This window comes from Sporothrix schenckii (genome assembly GCF_000961545.1).
Source record: "Sporothrix schenckii 1099-18 chromosome Unknown Cont49, whole genome shotgun sequence".
In the NCBI taxonomy this organism is placed as follows: domain Eukaryota; kingdom Fungi; phylum Ascomycota; class Sordariomycetes; order Ophiostomatales; family Ophiostomataceae; genus Sporothrix; species Sporothrix schenckii.
The window spans coordinates 1,184,770-1,198,520 of NW_015971150.1; the positions used below are offsets into that span (position 1 = coordinate 1,184,770).

A 13,751-nucleotide genomic window follows, 5' to 3' on the forward strand; every position below is an offset into this window, starting at 1 on the left:
AGCATATGATTGCTCTTTAACCCGAGCTGCAACGGTCGAGCCAGAAACAAAGTCATTCAATTCAGTACCTGCATAAAGCAGGGGTCAACCGCAATACTGCGTTCGGCGTTTTAAGGTTCGGCAGCGGGCAGGAACGTCTGTGTTGACTGCATGCTGCAGCCGGGGAAGGAGCACAGGAACAGGATTGTAGCGGCCCTCCGATGCGCCGTGTATGGAAGCTATGAGCTTCAACACAGGCGACCTTCAGCAAAGAAAAGAGAGAAGTTAGCAAACATCTCCGACCGCGAAAGGCTGTGTTATGTGTTATTGAGAGGTGGGGCTAGACCATCGACGTCGTTAAAACGCGCTAGACCCTTCGCTGTTGCACCTTTCTGTAACGAGTGCTTGTTTCTGACAGCAACGGTGGACGTTCTTTCCCTAGCTTCCATGGTTCTTTCCTTCTCTCGCTTGCAACCCCAGCCTTCCCAATTTCCTCCCAGGTTTGTCGTTGCCCCACCGCGCGCTTTCCCTTTACGCTCCAGTCACCTTTTAGTCCTACCCTCACACCACTAATGCTAGAACGGTCCTTATCCACCGCGCCACGCCCCACGTTCTTGCCTGTTTCCTCCCAATTCCGCCACCAAAACGCGAAAAAAAACTCTGTTAACTTCTTAACCGATCTTTCCTCCCTTCATGTGCTTTCATTTTCCCTTCTCTTTCCTTCATAGCCCACGAATTGCTTGACGCGCCTGCCCGCCCACACACACCTCGAGCTCGCACAGCCGATAAAAAAATAACGGCAACAGCGAACCACAGACGCAATTGGCAAGCTTCGATAGAGCGATGTCGAAAGCGATTTCGCAGCCGCCCCAATGACTGTCACCAAACACCAGCCGACAACGTCAACGGTGTCTATCACGTCCTCTCCCGCGCTTTCTTTCTCCTCCCCACCTTCCACCCAGCTGCTCTCTCGCTGCTGGCCTCAGACGAGCATTCTCTGGCCCGTCTCGTCGCCTCCTCCTTGAGCGCGTGCGGTCGCTCTTTCCTTCCCTTTTGCCGTTCGCTCTTTCCATTCGTTTTTGCGGGTAACGCCCCAACGTATACGGAGCATTATCTCTAAAAGCGAGTTTTGCACTCCCCCCCCTCCTCTCGCATCCCACACCCCTACACACCCCATCTTCATCCCCTCACGTCCGCCTCTGTCAATTCGCCTCACGCCCCCAGTTCCTCTGGCTCTCTGCCGTCTCTCTACGGCCTCTGGTGTTTGCGTGCTTCTGGCGTCCACCATCCGGGCAGCTTCCCGGCTTCTTCAGCAACCGATCCTGCTTCTCTCACATAGCCAGGGCCACTGTTTTCTCCCACGCCCCGTTCGCTTTTGCTATTCGCTCCTGTTCGTTATTATACCCGACTGTCCTCGATTTTGTCCTTCCGCTTTTTTATTTTATTGTCCTCTTTTATCTTCCTATACGGTACCCGTTACGTGCTGTTGGAACGGCAAGCTTCCCTATTTGTCTAGCTCTCTAGCTGTCTAGGGCTCTTCTCTGCCTCCTTGGGTTTTCTTCCTCTCCCTTCTCACAGACGGCGCACTACACTACACGAGACGCGCATACACAGTCTTCCCCGTTCGCTCCCGCCACAGCCACCACACACATCTAGTCATCGGGCACACCCAAGTCTTTCCACAGACTGGTCCCTTCTTTTGGCTATCTTGCTCACCTCTCCGGCTCTTCTCACAAACACAGCTTCGTCCGCCCCCAATGTCCGAAGGGGCGGCCGCCGCTGAGGCGCCGGACGCGGCACAGTCAGCCAGGTCGGCGGCGGACGCTGCAGCTGCAGCTGTCGCCACGGTCATTGCAGCTGCCAACGCGGCCAGCGAAAGAGACAAGGCCAGCAATGCGGGCGACAACAGCAAGACCGATGCTAGCATACAGGCGGACCATGAGATGGTGGACGCTGTTGATACCCAGCTGAAGTATGGAAACGACGGCAATGTCAACAACGAGGAGAACCATGATGGCCACGAAAATAACAACAACGACAGCAACAACGAGAAAGACAACAACAACAACGCAGAACACAGCATAAGCAGCGCGACGAATGTTTCCATACAACCTCCACAACCTCCACCACCACCGCCAACTTCGTCCGCAGCATCAACGCCACAAAAGGAGCGCCACTCCCTCACCCTCGACCAGCGCCGTGCACTTCGCAGCTGGGCCAATGCCCAGCTAACGCGCCCTTCGCACAAGCAATGTATAGAGTGGTTCCAGAACCAATACCACCAGACAATATCGCAGTCCACCGTGTCGCACAGCTTGTCACCCAAGTACGCCCGACTCGATGGCGAGCCTTCGCTGTCTGGTAGCCGCTTGCGTTTTGGCAACTGGCCCGAGGTTGAGAAGCTGGTCTTGTTGTGGTACCAACAGATGGCGCACTCCGGCCGCCACCCCACGAACGAGGAGCTCGGCGAGAAGGCCAAGAGCATCTTCTCCCAGTTGCCGCGTCATCGCGGCGACGAGCCACCCGAGTTCTCTCCAGGATGGATCCACCGCTTCAAGAAGCGATACGGCCTACTCATCAAGCGTCAGCGACGCCAGTCGGGTAGTATCGGCGCTACGGGTGGCTCATCCGACGACCCTGCCAATGACATCCCCTACCTGGTCGAGGTCGTGCCGCGGTACATGAACGGCATCACGACTACCACGAACCCTGTTGCGATCCGCGAGACTATCATCCATTCTCTGGGCATAGAGCCGTCTATTGCCACCTGCACACGGGTCCGTGACGAAATTGCCCGTTACAATGCGGACGTTGCCGCAGGGGAAGCGTCTGCTCTCGCTCTTGGCAACGCCACGTCCGAGTCACATACCAACGCCGCCACGGCGGCGGCGGCGGCCGCCGCCGTCGCAGCAGCAGCCGCTGCTGCTGCAAATGCTGCAACACGAAACGCAGGCGCGCTGTCCACCGATACACAACAGGGCGGTTATAATGAAAACGGTGGTGGCGGCTCCGTGTATCACCCACATCCTGACGAGGACCCAGAGATTGTGCTTCAAAATGCGCTGCGCCAGTTGCAAGAGAAGGAGGATGCTGAGGCAGCGGCAGCCGAAGCGTTAGCTGCAGCTGCTCAGCAACAGCCACCAGCCACACCTTCACAGTCTGCGCTGGGCTTGGCCGCGTCATCACCGGCCGTGGGCGATGCAGGTGCCTCAACAGAGGACAACGCCCCACGGAGGTGTCCGTTCTGCGTGAACAACCGGATGCTGCGAACGATCAAAGAGGCCGTTGATCACATAGCAACACATGTCGTCATGTGAAGGCGGGGGTGAAAAAACAGAGGAGGGCGCATTGGAGAGGACGAGGAAGAGAAGGATACGAACGACCCGCGAGTCGTGTGTTGAGATATTTGCGCGATCTTTCATGGCACAATTTGGTAAGCGAACTGGTTTACAGGGAACCGGGAAGAGAGAAAGACTGAAAGGAATCGAGGATTCTTCTTTCACTAAAGAGCAATCTTTGGGGGTTTTCTATTTTGTGCTTTTATTTGTCTGTATTCGTTTATACTCACCTCGCATATTTTTTGTCGGTTTCTCTTGTTTTCTTCTCCCATTCTTCTATCGGCGGCTGACAAACAGAACTTGGAACTGTTTTCTATTTTCCCTACTTCCCCCCCTTTTCGTTGTGGCATGCATTCGTCCATGTTTATATCGTCTCCTTTACTTTTCAAGTTTGTAACTTTTTGATTCATCAAAGCAGCCCTGGTTCGGCCATTGTTGACTTTCTCTTCAGTTAGCACCTTTATTTTTATTGTTTAATTTATTACACCTTCCATTCTGTGCAGTGTCATCGCAACATGGTCGAATGATGAAGGCCGCACTCTGTCATGTTTTGGTCTAATGCGACATATTTTTACATAAATTTCGAGCATAACTGTGTTAATAGTTTTACTTTTATTTATACCATTGAATTTTATTTTGCTTTGAAATACGTACTAATTTTTTTTTTTTTTTTTTGAAAATATTCATCAGTTTATAAGAATGGGTATTAAAGCTTGAGAAAGAGGTGAATAAAAGAAAACCGGAACCACCACCGGCTCAAGATTGTGAAATACGATAAATAAGTAGATTGGTGAAAAGTACGACCTACAACAATATTTAAACCAGAAAACAGGTAACGCGGTGTACGACCACGGTAGCAGACGAGATGCCTCGTCTCATGGCCTTAACACTTGACTCGAGAAATAAACGAACAAAATGATTGACATACTGGAAAGGCACGCAGGGGTAATAAAGAAATCCCACAACCCGGTGAAAGGGAAAGAAAAAAGAAAAGGAAAAGAAACGGATAACGTCGCACCGCTTACATTGCACCGAAAGACGCCATCTTCAAAGAAGAAGAACAAGAGAGTAGGTCGAGAAGAGAACAGACAGAAAATAGAAGACATTGATACGGTTGACGAGCTTCAAATCGAAACGTTTTGGTCCTTGTTCTTGTTACCCCTTCACCCCTTTTGCCTCACGGCGCAGCAAATTCTTTTTTTGGTAACCCAGCACAAAAAGCAAATACGGCAAGTAAATCGACAAATCGAAAGAGAGACGGAGCAGCAGAGCATGGAGACCATCAAATTCAACTTTCTCCAGAAATGGGACAACGAAAAAAAGGAGAATGTATATATAGAAAATGTAGGAAAAGAAAACTAAAAACCCTGCGACGTCATGAGCGTGAGAACAAAAGGCCCCCCAAGGATAGCAGAACAAAGAAAGGGTAAAAAGGACCATCAAAGTTGAAAAGTGGGTAACGTGGAGCGGCGAAAATGAAAAGCCACAGTAGAAGTTTTAAAATGGGGATCTGTGAAAAAACAAAACGAAATGGTATGAAAGAGCAAAGAAAGAAAAGAAACAACGTCTTTGTCTCATGAAATCTCGACATAAACAAGCAGCTTTTCGTTTCGCCGCATTGCCTGTGCCAAGTCGCCATTGCTAATCATAGCAGGCTTCTCACCAGACGAGTCGTCCTTGTAGTAGAGCTGCATCTGGTCGGCCACGGAAATCTTGAGTCGATCGCGGATCTTGTCGCACAGGTCGCGGAACTGGATGTCCGACGGAACGCGGATCGCAATGAGCTCGTTGTTGAAACTGAGCTTGATCTTGATCGCCTGCGCCGCCTGTTGGTTAACGCCTGGGGAGAGGGACGACTGCGAGGGCTGGGACAGCGAGGATGCTTGGCGGGCCATAGCCGGTTGCTGCTGGCCAGCATATGCGCCGTTTCCGTTTTGCATGTTGGCGGCACCGGCAAGGTCCGTCGTGGACGGCTGCGAGCCGTTTAGGACATGCTGCTCGTCGTCGGCCACCGGGTCGATTTCGTAATCACCTTGGCGGGGATTGAAGAACTGCTTAACCAGCTCGCACCGGGCAATGTACGGGGGCTGCGCCAGCAGGTTCTTGACGTAAGCGTCGAGGTTGTGTAGGCGACCTTCGGTGATGGCGTCGGTGACGTAGTTGACGGGGCCGGGCATGTACGGTAGCGTGCGCTTCTTTGTGCCGCCGTTGCCAGCCTCGACAGGGAACTCTCTGAGCAGAGCAATCTGAAAGTCGTAAAAGTCTTCGTAGTAGCGCGACAGCTCCCAATGCCGACCATCTTCGAGCGCAGCCTCGATGACGAACCAGTACTTCTCCTCGGCATAGCAGTATCGTGGGATATGGGCGGAGAGTGGTGCGAACAGCTGTGACGTTGTGCTCTTGCCGTTGTATCCTGTCTGGGGCTGTGCCTGTGCTTGAGTTTGTGCTTGCGACTGTGGTTGCTGCTGCTGCATCTGCATGTTCTGTTGCGTGTTCCGCTGTGAGTTGTAACCGGGGTTTGCTTGCGGCTGCTTGGGGTGTTAGTATGTCGTAAATGTAGACCATGTGGACCAGAACGGAGACTGTAGGGAAAGAGAGAAAAACTTACGTATCCGTTTTGGCTGATACGACCACCGGCCTGGCTGCCTTGCTGCAGACTCATTCTTTCCATACCTTGCGCAATGCCCTGTTCGCCACCACTTCCGCCAACCTCGAACTTGCCAAGTGTGATGCTGCTGTTCTTGTAGTCGGCTGCCATCTTCTTCCATTCTTCCACCTTGGGAATGCCTGCTCGACGGACTGCGTCTTGGGGGTTGGGAACAGGGGTATTCGAGGCCATATCACGAATTTCCACAAAAGACACCGGAATCAGACCCGGGCCACCTAGACGCCCAATGGGCTTCGCAACAAACCACTCGGGGTTGGACTGGGCGATGACGATGATGGCTTCGCCAGCCTTCGCTTCCAGTTCGTCTGCCCTCTCGGCCTGGAAGTCGTACATGACAATACCGTAGACCATGGGGCTGTTCTTACCGAGAGCCGATTCTCGGTTGCCGGCTTGGCCGGGTGCAGGGGCCATGCCGGGAGCAGGTGGTGGAGCGGCCATGGAGGATGAGCTGCCGGTACCAGCCGTGCCAGGAGCGGAAGTCTCTGCGTAGCCGGAGTCGTGGTCGGGGCTTTTGCCGGGCACTTGACCTGAGCGGCTGGAGTCAGACTGCGCGCTGTCTCTCTCGGTACGGCCGAGAGACTGGAAAAATGCGACAGGAACTAAGCCACGGGCATCGGGCAGCGCTGGATTGCAAGCCTCGTACCAATCTGGATCATTCTCGCGGCCGATGACGTGGAAGAAGTCGCCGCGTGAGAAGCTGAGCTCCTGGGCAGACTGGGCCTCGTAGTCGTAGAGGGCACGAATAACCTAAGGGTACCGTATTAGTGGCGATCATCAATAGGAAACGGGGGGTGAGCCGGCTCTTGGTAGGCGAGGGGTGTACAAACCTTTTTCGGGGGGACAATAGCAACTGCAGACTTTGGTGCGATTGGGTTGTGAGGCTTGGCATCCTTCTCGCCCTTGATTGACCTCCGTAAGGCCTGTTAAACCGGACATGAGAGTTAGTTGAGTTCTTCTGTAGTCATAAAATAGCATTATGAGTGACAACGAGAGGCGACAGCCACATGTTATAGTCGCAAAGCTGCCCCAGCTTCGTGTTGCGCGGCGGGGCACCGACAAAACTTGATACGAGCGCAGAGAGTGGGTGGAAATGCACGACCAAGAAAAAATAAGAGTGCCTAGCTTAGGCACCGCTCTTCCCAGCATGCAGAGATTCGCATGTTGACATTTGTTGGTCCGCACAAGCAAACGTTACGACGCACCTTCATGATTTCTGATTTGGGATCGTGGTTTGTAACAAGCTCGGCCGTTGGTCGAGTCGACAACGTGGCAGTTTGCTTTTGTTGCAGCAGCTTGTTGGATGAAAGGCTGCCGCTCGAGTGTGTGAATTGGTGCGAGATCTGCGCAAATGTATTCGCTTGGCAGGCTTCGCAGGAGAAGTGACGAGAGAATAAGGTTAGCGGTTGCGAATGGTGTGCGCCTGAACCGACAGCAAGATCGTGCAGCGATGAGGATCTAAGCCGCGCGGGTGTGATGAAGAAGATGACGAACGAGTGGGCAACGAGGAACGGCAAATAAAGACGTGTGCAGGTTACGCCGACTCAGTTGGCTTTCACAGTCGAAGAGGCTAAAAGGCGTGCACGACTTGTGACGTGTTGAAGAAGTGCGATGAAAGTCTGCTGGTGAATGACACACACCGTGCTTTTCGGACGGTGTCAAGTCGCGTCCGGGGGTGCTGTATTCAAGCAGGGCGCAATGCGACAAGAGGCTTTTCGGGAGGACGACGCTTATCCTCTGGTGTTGGTGGCTGCGCGTCGCTGCGAGACAAGACACTGCGCGGGTATTAGATACGTTGTTGAGGACGAATTCTTCGAGGCGCAAGCGATGTGGGTGAAATGAGCGAGATGACGAAAATTGCTCGTTGGCTTCGCCTGTTTGCTGTCGGGACGTCCGATAAGAAACCTGTTTGTCGATATGGGTTGTTCCTTGAGAAAAATCGTTTGGCGGGACTCGTTTGTTTAAGTCTCGGAGAATGGTGAACGATGACTGGCAACACAACACGGGAGGAGGTGGAGCAGGTCAACAGGAGAGCGCGGGAGGATGAAGAGTTGCAGCATAAGAAAACGGCTCGCGGTCGCTGCAGATGCGGCTCGTCCAAGGATCGAAGTCGTTTGTCGCGTCCGGTGGCGGCGCAAGGTGCGTGAGCGTTCGTTTGATCGAAATGCGAAAGAAGCCACGAGAACGGCGGCAGTCGTTTGGAGGGGAGAAGAAGTCGGGAGGACGAGAGAAGGGACGGGACGGGGGAGGAGGTTGTGAAAAGAAGAGGAGGGCGAAGAAGCGATAGATTGAAGAGACTTAATCGGCGGAAGAGAAGATAACGAGGGGGAAGCGGGTGCGCTCTTGGGACTTGGGCGATCGGGGGGAAAGCGCCAATATGGGAGGGAGCGTCCAGAACCAGAGGCCTAACTAGAAGAATAGCAAGAGCAGTACGAATTAGTGTTGTGTGCGCGCCGGCTGATGGGGAAGGAGGGGACTGGAGGGGAAGACTAGGACAAGGAAGGAACGCGGGACCCCGGTCATCGACAACAGAAAGGGCAGGAACGACTTGTCAAAGGTGGAAAGAAAGGGGCGTGGGAAAGGGAGGAAGGGACAAGGATCGGGTTGGGTCGTCAAAAGGGTAAGGGCGGGAGTGCGGATTCACAGAGGCACAGAGGCTAGAGCGGTTTTCTGCGTCGTTTTCGTCCCTATTTTTGTGGGGCGTACAGTACAGAAACTGGTGGGTGATTTGTGGGCTTTGTGGACGTCTTGGTGCTCTTTGGTGCTATTTGGTGGATGGCAGGCAGTTTTTGCGCTGTCGACTGTGGAAGACCCCTGTCTGCACATCGCCGCCTGCTATTAGTGGCACGCCGTTGTTGTGGTGTCGCGTAGTGGTGTGAAGACTTTTCCATTGAGCGCCTGTTGGGCGTTCAGGCCTGTGATTGTCGCCGTTAGCTGTTAATGTTAGCAAGCCGGCGAACGTTGAATCCGACCTTCAGTGGCGCTAAGCTGCAGTTGCTACGCATTGTCGTTTTAGGAAGGCTCGGTGGCGTGTCCTGTGCCCCTTGCTCAATTTGAACATTGAGACCTCAGGCTAATTTAGCTTTTTTTCGTGTCAAGGAAGTCGCAACCCGCGATCACGATGTTGTTGTTACAGTGGCTGCCGTTTGCAGTGCTTTCGCCTTTTGGCTATGCAAGGGGAAGGCGCTGCAATGCAGAAGGAGCAGGGTGCACTGGGCGGGGCAATTCACGATCGTCGCTTCCTCAGCGAATGTCGAACTTTCGCGGCAACCATGTCGGCCGCCCCGTCTCTCTGCACAGAGCATGACCAGTGATTTGCTGTGCTCTGTGCGCTACCCCATATCTCGTCTCCGTATGGACATCGGATCGCAACAAGGCAAGAGCGCAAGGTCGCGAGCTCATCGTGCCTTCCGTGTGCGCGGATCGTGCCTTCCACGCAGGGGATGCGGGAAGCTTGCATCGCAGTCCGTCCCTCGTAGCACTTTCACCTGTTTCCATATTTTTGGGCACGACCATCGTCCCGTTTTGGATGGACCAGTATCACGTATTTTCCTTCTTTTTACTGTCGCTGTGTCTGTTCCTACACCATCTAATCTGTCGATAACTGAGGCTGACTCTCGAGGGTCGAGGGTATCCGACTCGCCCTGGAAATTGTTTTCATCGCAGCCCTCTGTCTCCCAACTACGGAAGTTTTCTGAGGTCTCCGTATCCACATAACCAGTCTTGTAACAAGCTGACAAGCTGAAGAGCCTGTAAGGCCTCCACAATTCGACCAATCTTTGGAAGGAGGGAGGTGGTGGGGGAGGGCTTGGGCGGGTTGTGAGGAGGCCACCTGTGAACAAGACCCCAATGTCAACCCCACCGATCGACATGCTTTCTTCGAGTGTCTTGGTCTTTTGGTCTTTTGTTCTACTTGTCCGCTGGCACGGACCCCTCCAAACTGCTCCGACATGCGTTCTGCGCATATTGGTGCATTGAATACCTCTGATCGACCCGCATTGACGTTCTTCCAGAAGCAAACAGCGTTTTCAGAACATGTGAGGTGCCGAGTTGGGCAGAGGCACTTCAGCGAGACCCAGAGCTCTTTGGGCTCCGGTTGTATTGCAGGTCTCCAGCGATGGGCCAGCTAAGACAAGGCTTAGCTACGGTTTGCTGGGCTCCCGGTCGGATAGACTACATGCCAAGGGCTGGCTTGTTGAAGAAACAAGACCAGCCTTGGCCTTCCTGTCCAGTTTCGAGCCCCGACCAGCACGGCTTGTTGCTCCTTGCCAATGAAGAACATTGCTTCGCTGGTTGGCGACACCTGAGACCATTGTATCTTAGCTCGACATACTCCAACATGCTAGGGTGAACATGCAGAATCCTGGCGAACAACACACCAAAGGAGGAGGCCGCCGCGCAGCCTGTTGCACAGCTAAGCATGCACATGCACAAGAACGGAGTACTGTCGAGATACCGACGACGCAGCACAAATGCTGCATACCCTTGCCATGTGGCATGATATCGTCACGGAAGCCAGGGCAGGTTACGCGGACTGGTCGGCTTGTACGGAGAGGGAGCGAGAGGCTGTCGAAAGGAAAAGAAACGAAAGTAAAAAAAAGCCAAGGGCTGAAAAATGCAGGGCCTAGGAAGACCTTGCAGAAGCGAAGTATCTATCTGCAGGGGACGAGAACACGCCTGTGAGACCTGATAAAATTCATGGCAATAAGGTGAGCGAGCAATTGGACCAGGCAAGGACAAGAAACAACCGGCCATCTGACTTGCATTTCCCCCCTGCCGAGAAATAAAAAAAACATTGACCCTTTTCGCATGCCCTTGCAGATCGCGAGGGCGCCGCCTACTACGAACAAACCGAAGATGCATTCTCGTGGCCGGCTTTAGGATGAGAAGAATAGGCTGCAAGATTGCATACAGGTCTCACATTTGGCGACTGCTCGGACAGGGACGGCCATGAAGAGCAGAGCGTCGAGGCTGTCCTGCAGGAGACACCACTTGCATCGTTACTGGTAAATCTGGCTGACTGATCTAGAGAATCCACTGTTTGGGCTCATCTGCTCATTATCAAGAAAAGCTTGCCTGAGCCCGTGTTACAAGTCACTGCCCAGCGCTTAACTTTGTGTTAAGTTGTTTCCCTTTGAGTCATCCGTTGATTACACCCAACCAGGTGGTGCTTGAAGTTGCCCTGTTCCTGTTTCCTCGATTTATATCTTCGAGTCCTTGGCAATAAGATTGGCCAGTGTGGCCCTTAAACGCCGGCGCGGCGAGCCATTTTTGTTTCGTCGACAAGAGCGCGCGTCAAAATGTGAGGGTCTCATTTGCTGGCCAGCTATTGTGTGCTCTGGTCTCATAGCCCAGACCATATTCGGTCTCATGTTTTCTCGATGATGCCTGAAGATTATCGCCTTGTTTGATTTTTCTCAGCGCAGAGAGTACTTGTGGAGGTTGCGCCGTGAATCACAGAAACCGTTCACCCAACACTGCCTTTCCTCAATGTAGGAACTCTCAGCGCGACCTCTGCGAGTCTGTTCGCCGGATGAGTTCTTTTCACTTTCTCGAACATCTTTTCGAATGCCCGAATGTCCCCTGCCGCATCTCCAACTCCCACAACAGTCACATTTCTTCGGCATGCTCCGCCAACGCAGCTACATTACTATGAGTGTGCCACCCTGGCTCCTTGTTACCATCGCCCTGGTTGATGTCCGTGAAGTAGCAGGGGACATGGCATGAATTTGTCTCAAACTGTTCTGGAATGCACAACCCCCGCCAAGATCCCCGGCACGCGAGGCCACATTCTTTTGTTCCTGTCAAACCACTTTACGCCAGGGAAAGCAATCATTCAGGGAACAGACTCTCGGCCACGTCCCCTTGATCGTCGTCTCTTAGCCGCTTCCAAAAATCCCCGTCCCTGTGAAGAGACATGGGGCCGGGCCATATCACATCATATCCGACACAACGCTTTCGGGTGACGAAAAGAAGAACAATGGCGAGGGCCGAAATCGTGGGTCTACGGAAGTGTATTTCGACTTACAAGGTGTAAACAAAAGTACCAAGACTGTTTGTTGTTGATGCGAAGCGGATAGCCGACAGGTGGAAAAATAAGAGAGAGAGGGCCGAACCGACCAGGGAGAGAGAATCCTTCGTTGTCGTTTTGCACATGTCTCGTTTGTGAGCGCTGAGGGTACGGAAAAAAGTGAGGAAAGAGGCGGACGTTGGTTGAGAGACGGCACTTAATACACCAGCACCCCGAACTAGTGACGACATTTGGAGGGCCGTTTCACATTCTATTTTCATTTCGCCACACATTAATGCAATCGACGAAAGCGGATAGTACGTCGAACAATGACATCTAGTTACCACGAAGACGGCCACTCTATTCTTTGTTTTCTTTTATGGGCGATGGTGTTGATTTCACAATTATGGAAAACAACAAGATTTTTGTTTTTTTTTAAAAAAAAAAAAAAATACGGCAGAAGATCGACGGAATTCCAAATCCCACAACAGACGAACAGGGAAATGAACCGAAATTCATGCATTCGGAAATTCCCACGTTTGAAGTGGTCGGGCAAACGATGGCTAGGCCCCAGCTGCTGCCTCTCATCCTCCACACCACTCTCCCTGAGACTGAGTGCCGAGTGTGGCTCTGACCGAAGCAAACGAAGGGGGGCGGCCAGCCAGGCGAGCCGTGGAAGATGGTGTGCATACAACACGATCGACGTGCCCAAGCACGAGACCACACGCCATTGTCTATTCCTGTCATGTTTCTCCTTATTTACTGGGCGACGAAAGAAACGGCCGGCATTTGCGGGGTGTTCGCTGCAAATCGATATCTTCGCTGGCTTTCTTTTCGGATCATGACGGTTCCGAGCAGCCACGAGCACTGCCTCAATGAAACAGTGGTACTCATGTTCGTCTGGGCGTTTCGAGATTGAAGTTCGAATGTACTACAAGGCATTTCATGCTTGTTGATTAAATGTGTTGAAAAGCAGAGGCGGTTATCCAGCACGTCTTCTTAGACGTGTTGGCAGTTACGGTTTTTATCACAATGATTGAGGAGATCGTTCATTACGAGTTTTGCACATAATTGTAAATAAATTTCACTATGTAGAAAGCGCTCAATTTTATTCTTTAAAGTATTGCGTATTATCACGAACCTCCCGTGTGTGCCCCTGCAGCGGACGACAGTCGCAACAGCCAGCAGACAGGGACGGACATGCCGATATCGTTAACAGACGCAAGTCAATAACAGCATGGAAAAACCGGCATAGGACGACGTGGGTAGCCACAGCTTCCAAAAAACAATCAAACCCGGCAGCCTGTTGCTTGCACAAAACCGACCGGTATCATAAATACGTATTTCCATTGTTGATGTCCGATGGAATCGCGACATGTTCCAAGCTGATGTTTGTGCTGCACTGAGTCACGCCGGAGCCAGAGGCATCTACTGGCCGGTGTGAAGTGCCCGGCATTCCATAGTTCTGGGTGAAGTTATAGCGTGGCCGGATTCCGAACGAAGTGACGGCCGGCAAACATATTATCTGGTTATTGTCTTGGAGGCCCCGGAATCATCCCAACCTGACGATAGTGTAAAACACAAATGACTTCTTTGCACTTAAATCACACTCTGATCTCGTCATCTTTTCAATAAGAGGATCGGACAAAGCCACGCAGAAACAATATCAATTGGAGCGGTCGTAAGCTTAACCCGGCAGAATTGGCGCCTTTTTTGCAAACTGAACAACTAAAACGAACCAACGCACGCCAACCATGAA

General features: G+C 52.5%; 2 protein-coding genes across 2 annotated transcripts; one reads left to right on the top strand and one right to left on the bottom strand.

Moving 5' to 3' along the window:
• Positions 1 to 1,736: 1,736 nt before the first annotated feature.
• On the top strand, positions 1,737 to 3,296 carry SPSK_05220 (centromere-binding protein; the record flags this gene model as incomplete). The annotated part of the gene is made up of 1 exon (XM_016731970.1): positions 1,737 to 3,296. The coding sequence occupies one exon, from the start codon at positions 1,737 to 1,739 to the stop codon at positions 3,294 to 3,296; it is 1,560 nt and encodes a 519-aa protein (XP_016582881.1).
• Positions 3,297 to 4,891: 1,595 nt separating this feature from the next.
• On the bottom strand, positions 4,892 to 6,991 carry SPSK_10624 (bud emergence protein 1; the record flags this gene model as incomplete). The annotated part of the gene is made up of 4 exons (XM_016736961.1): positions 4,892 to 5,845; positions 5,926 to 6,732; positions 6,813 to 6,905; positions 6,971 to 6,991. 4 exons carry the CDS (start codon positions 6,989 to 6,991, stop codon positions 4,892 to 4,894), a joined length of 1,875 nt encoding a protein of 624 aa, XP_016582882.1.
• Between the last annotated feature and the right edge of the window lie 6,760 nt (positions 6,992 to 13,751).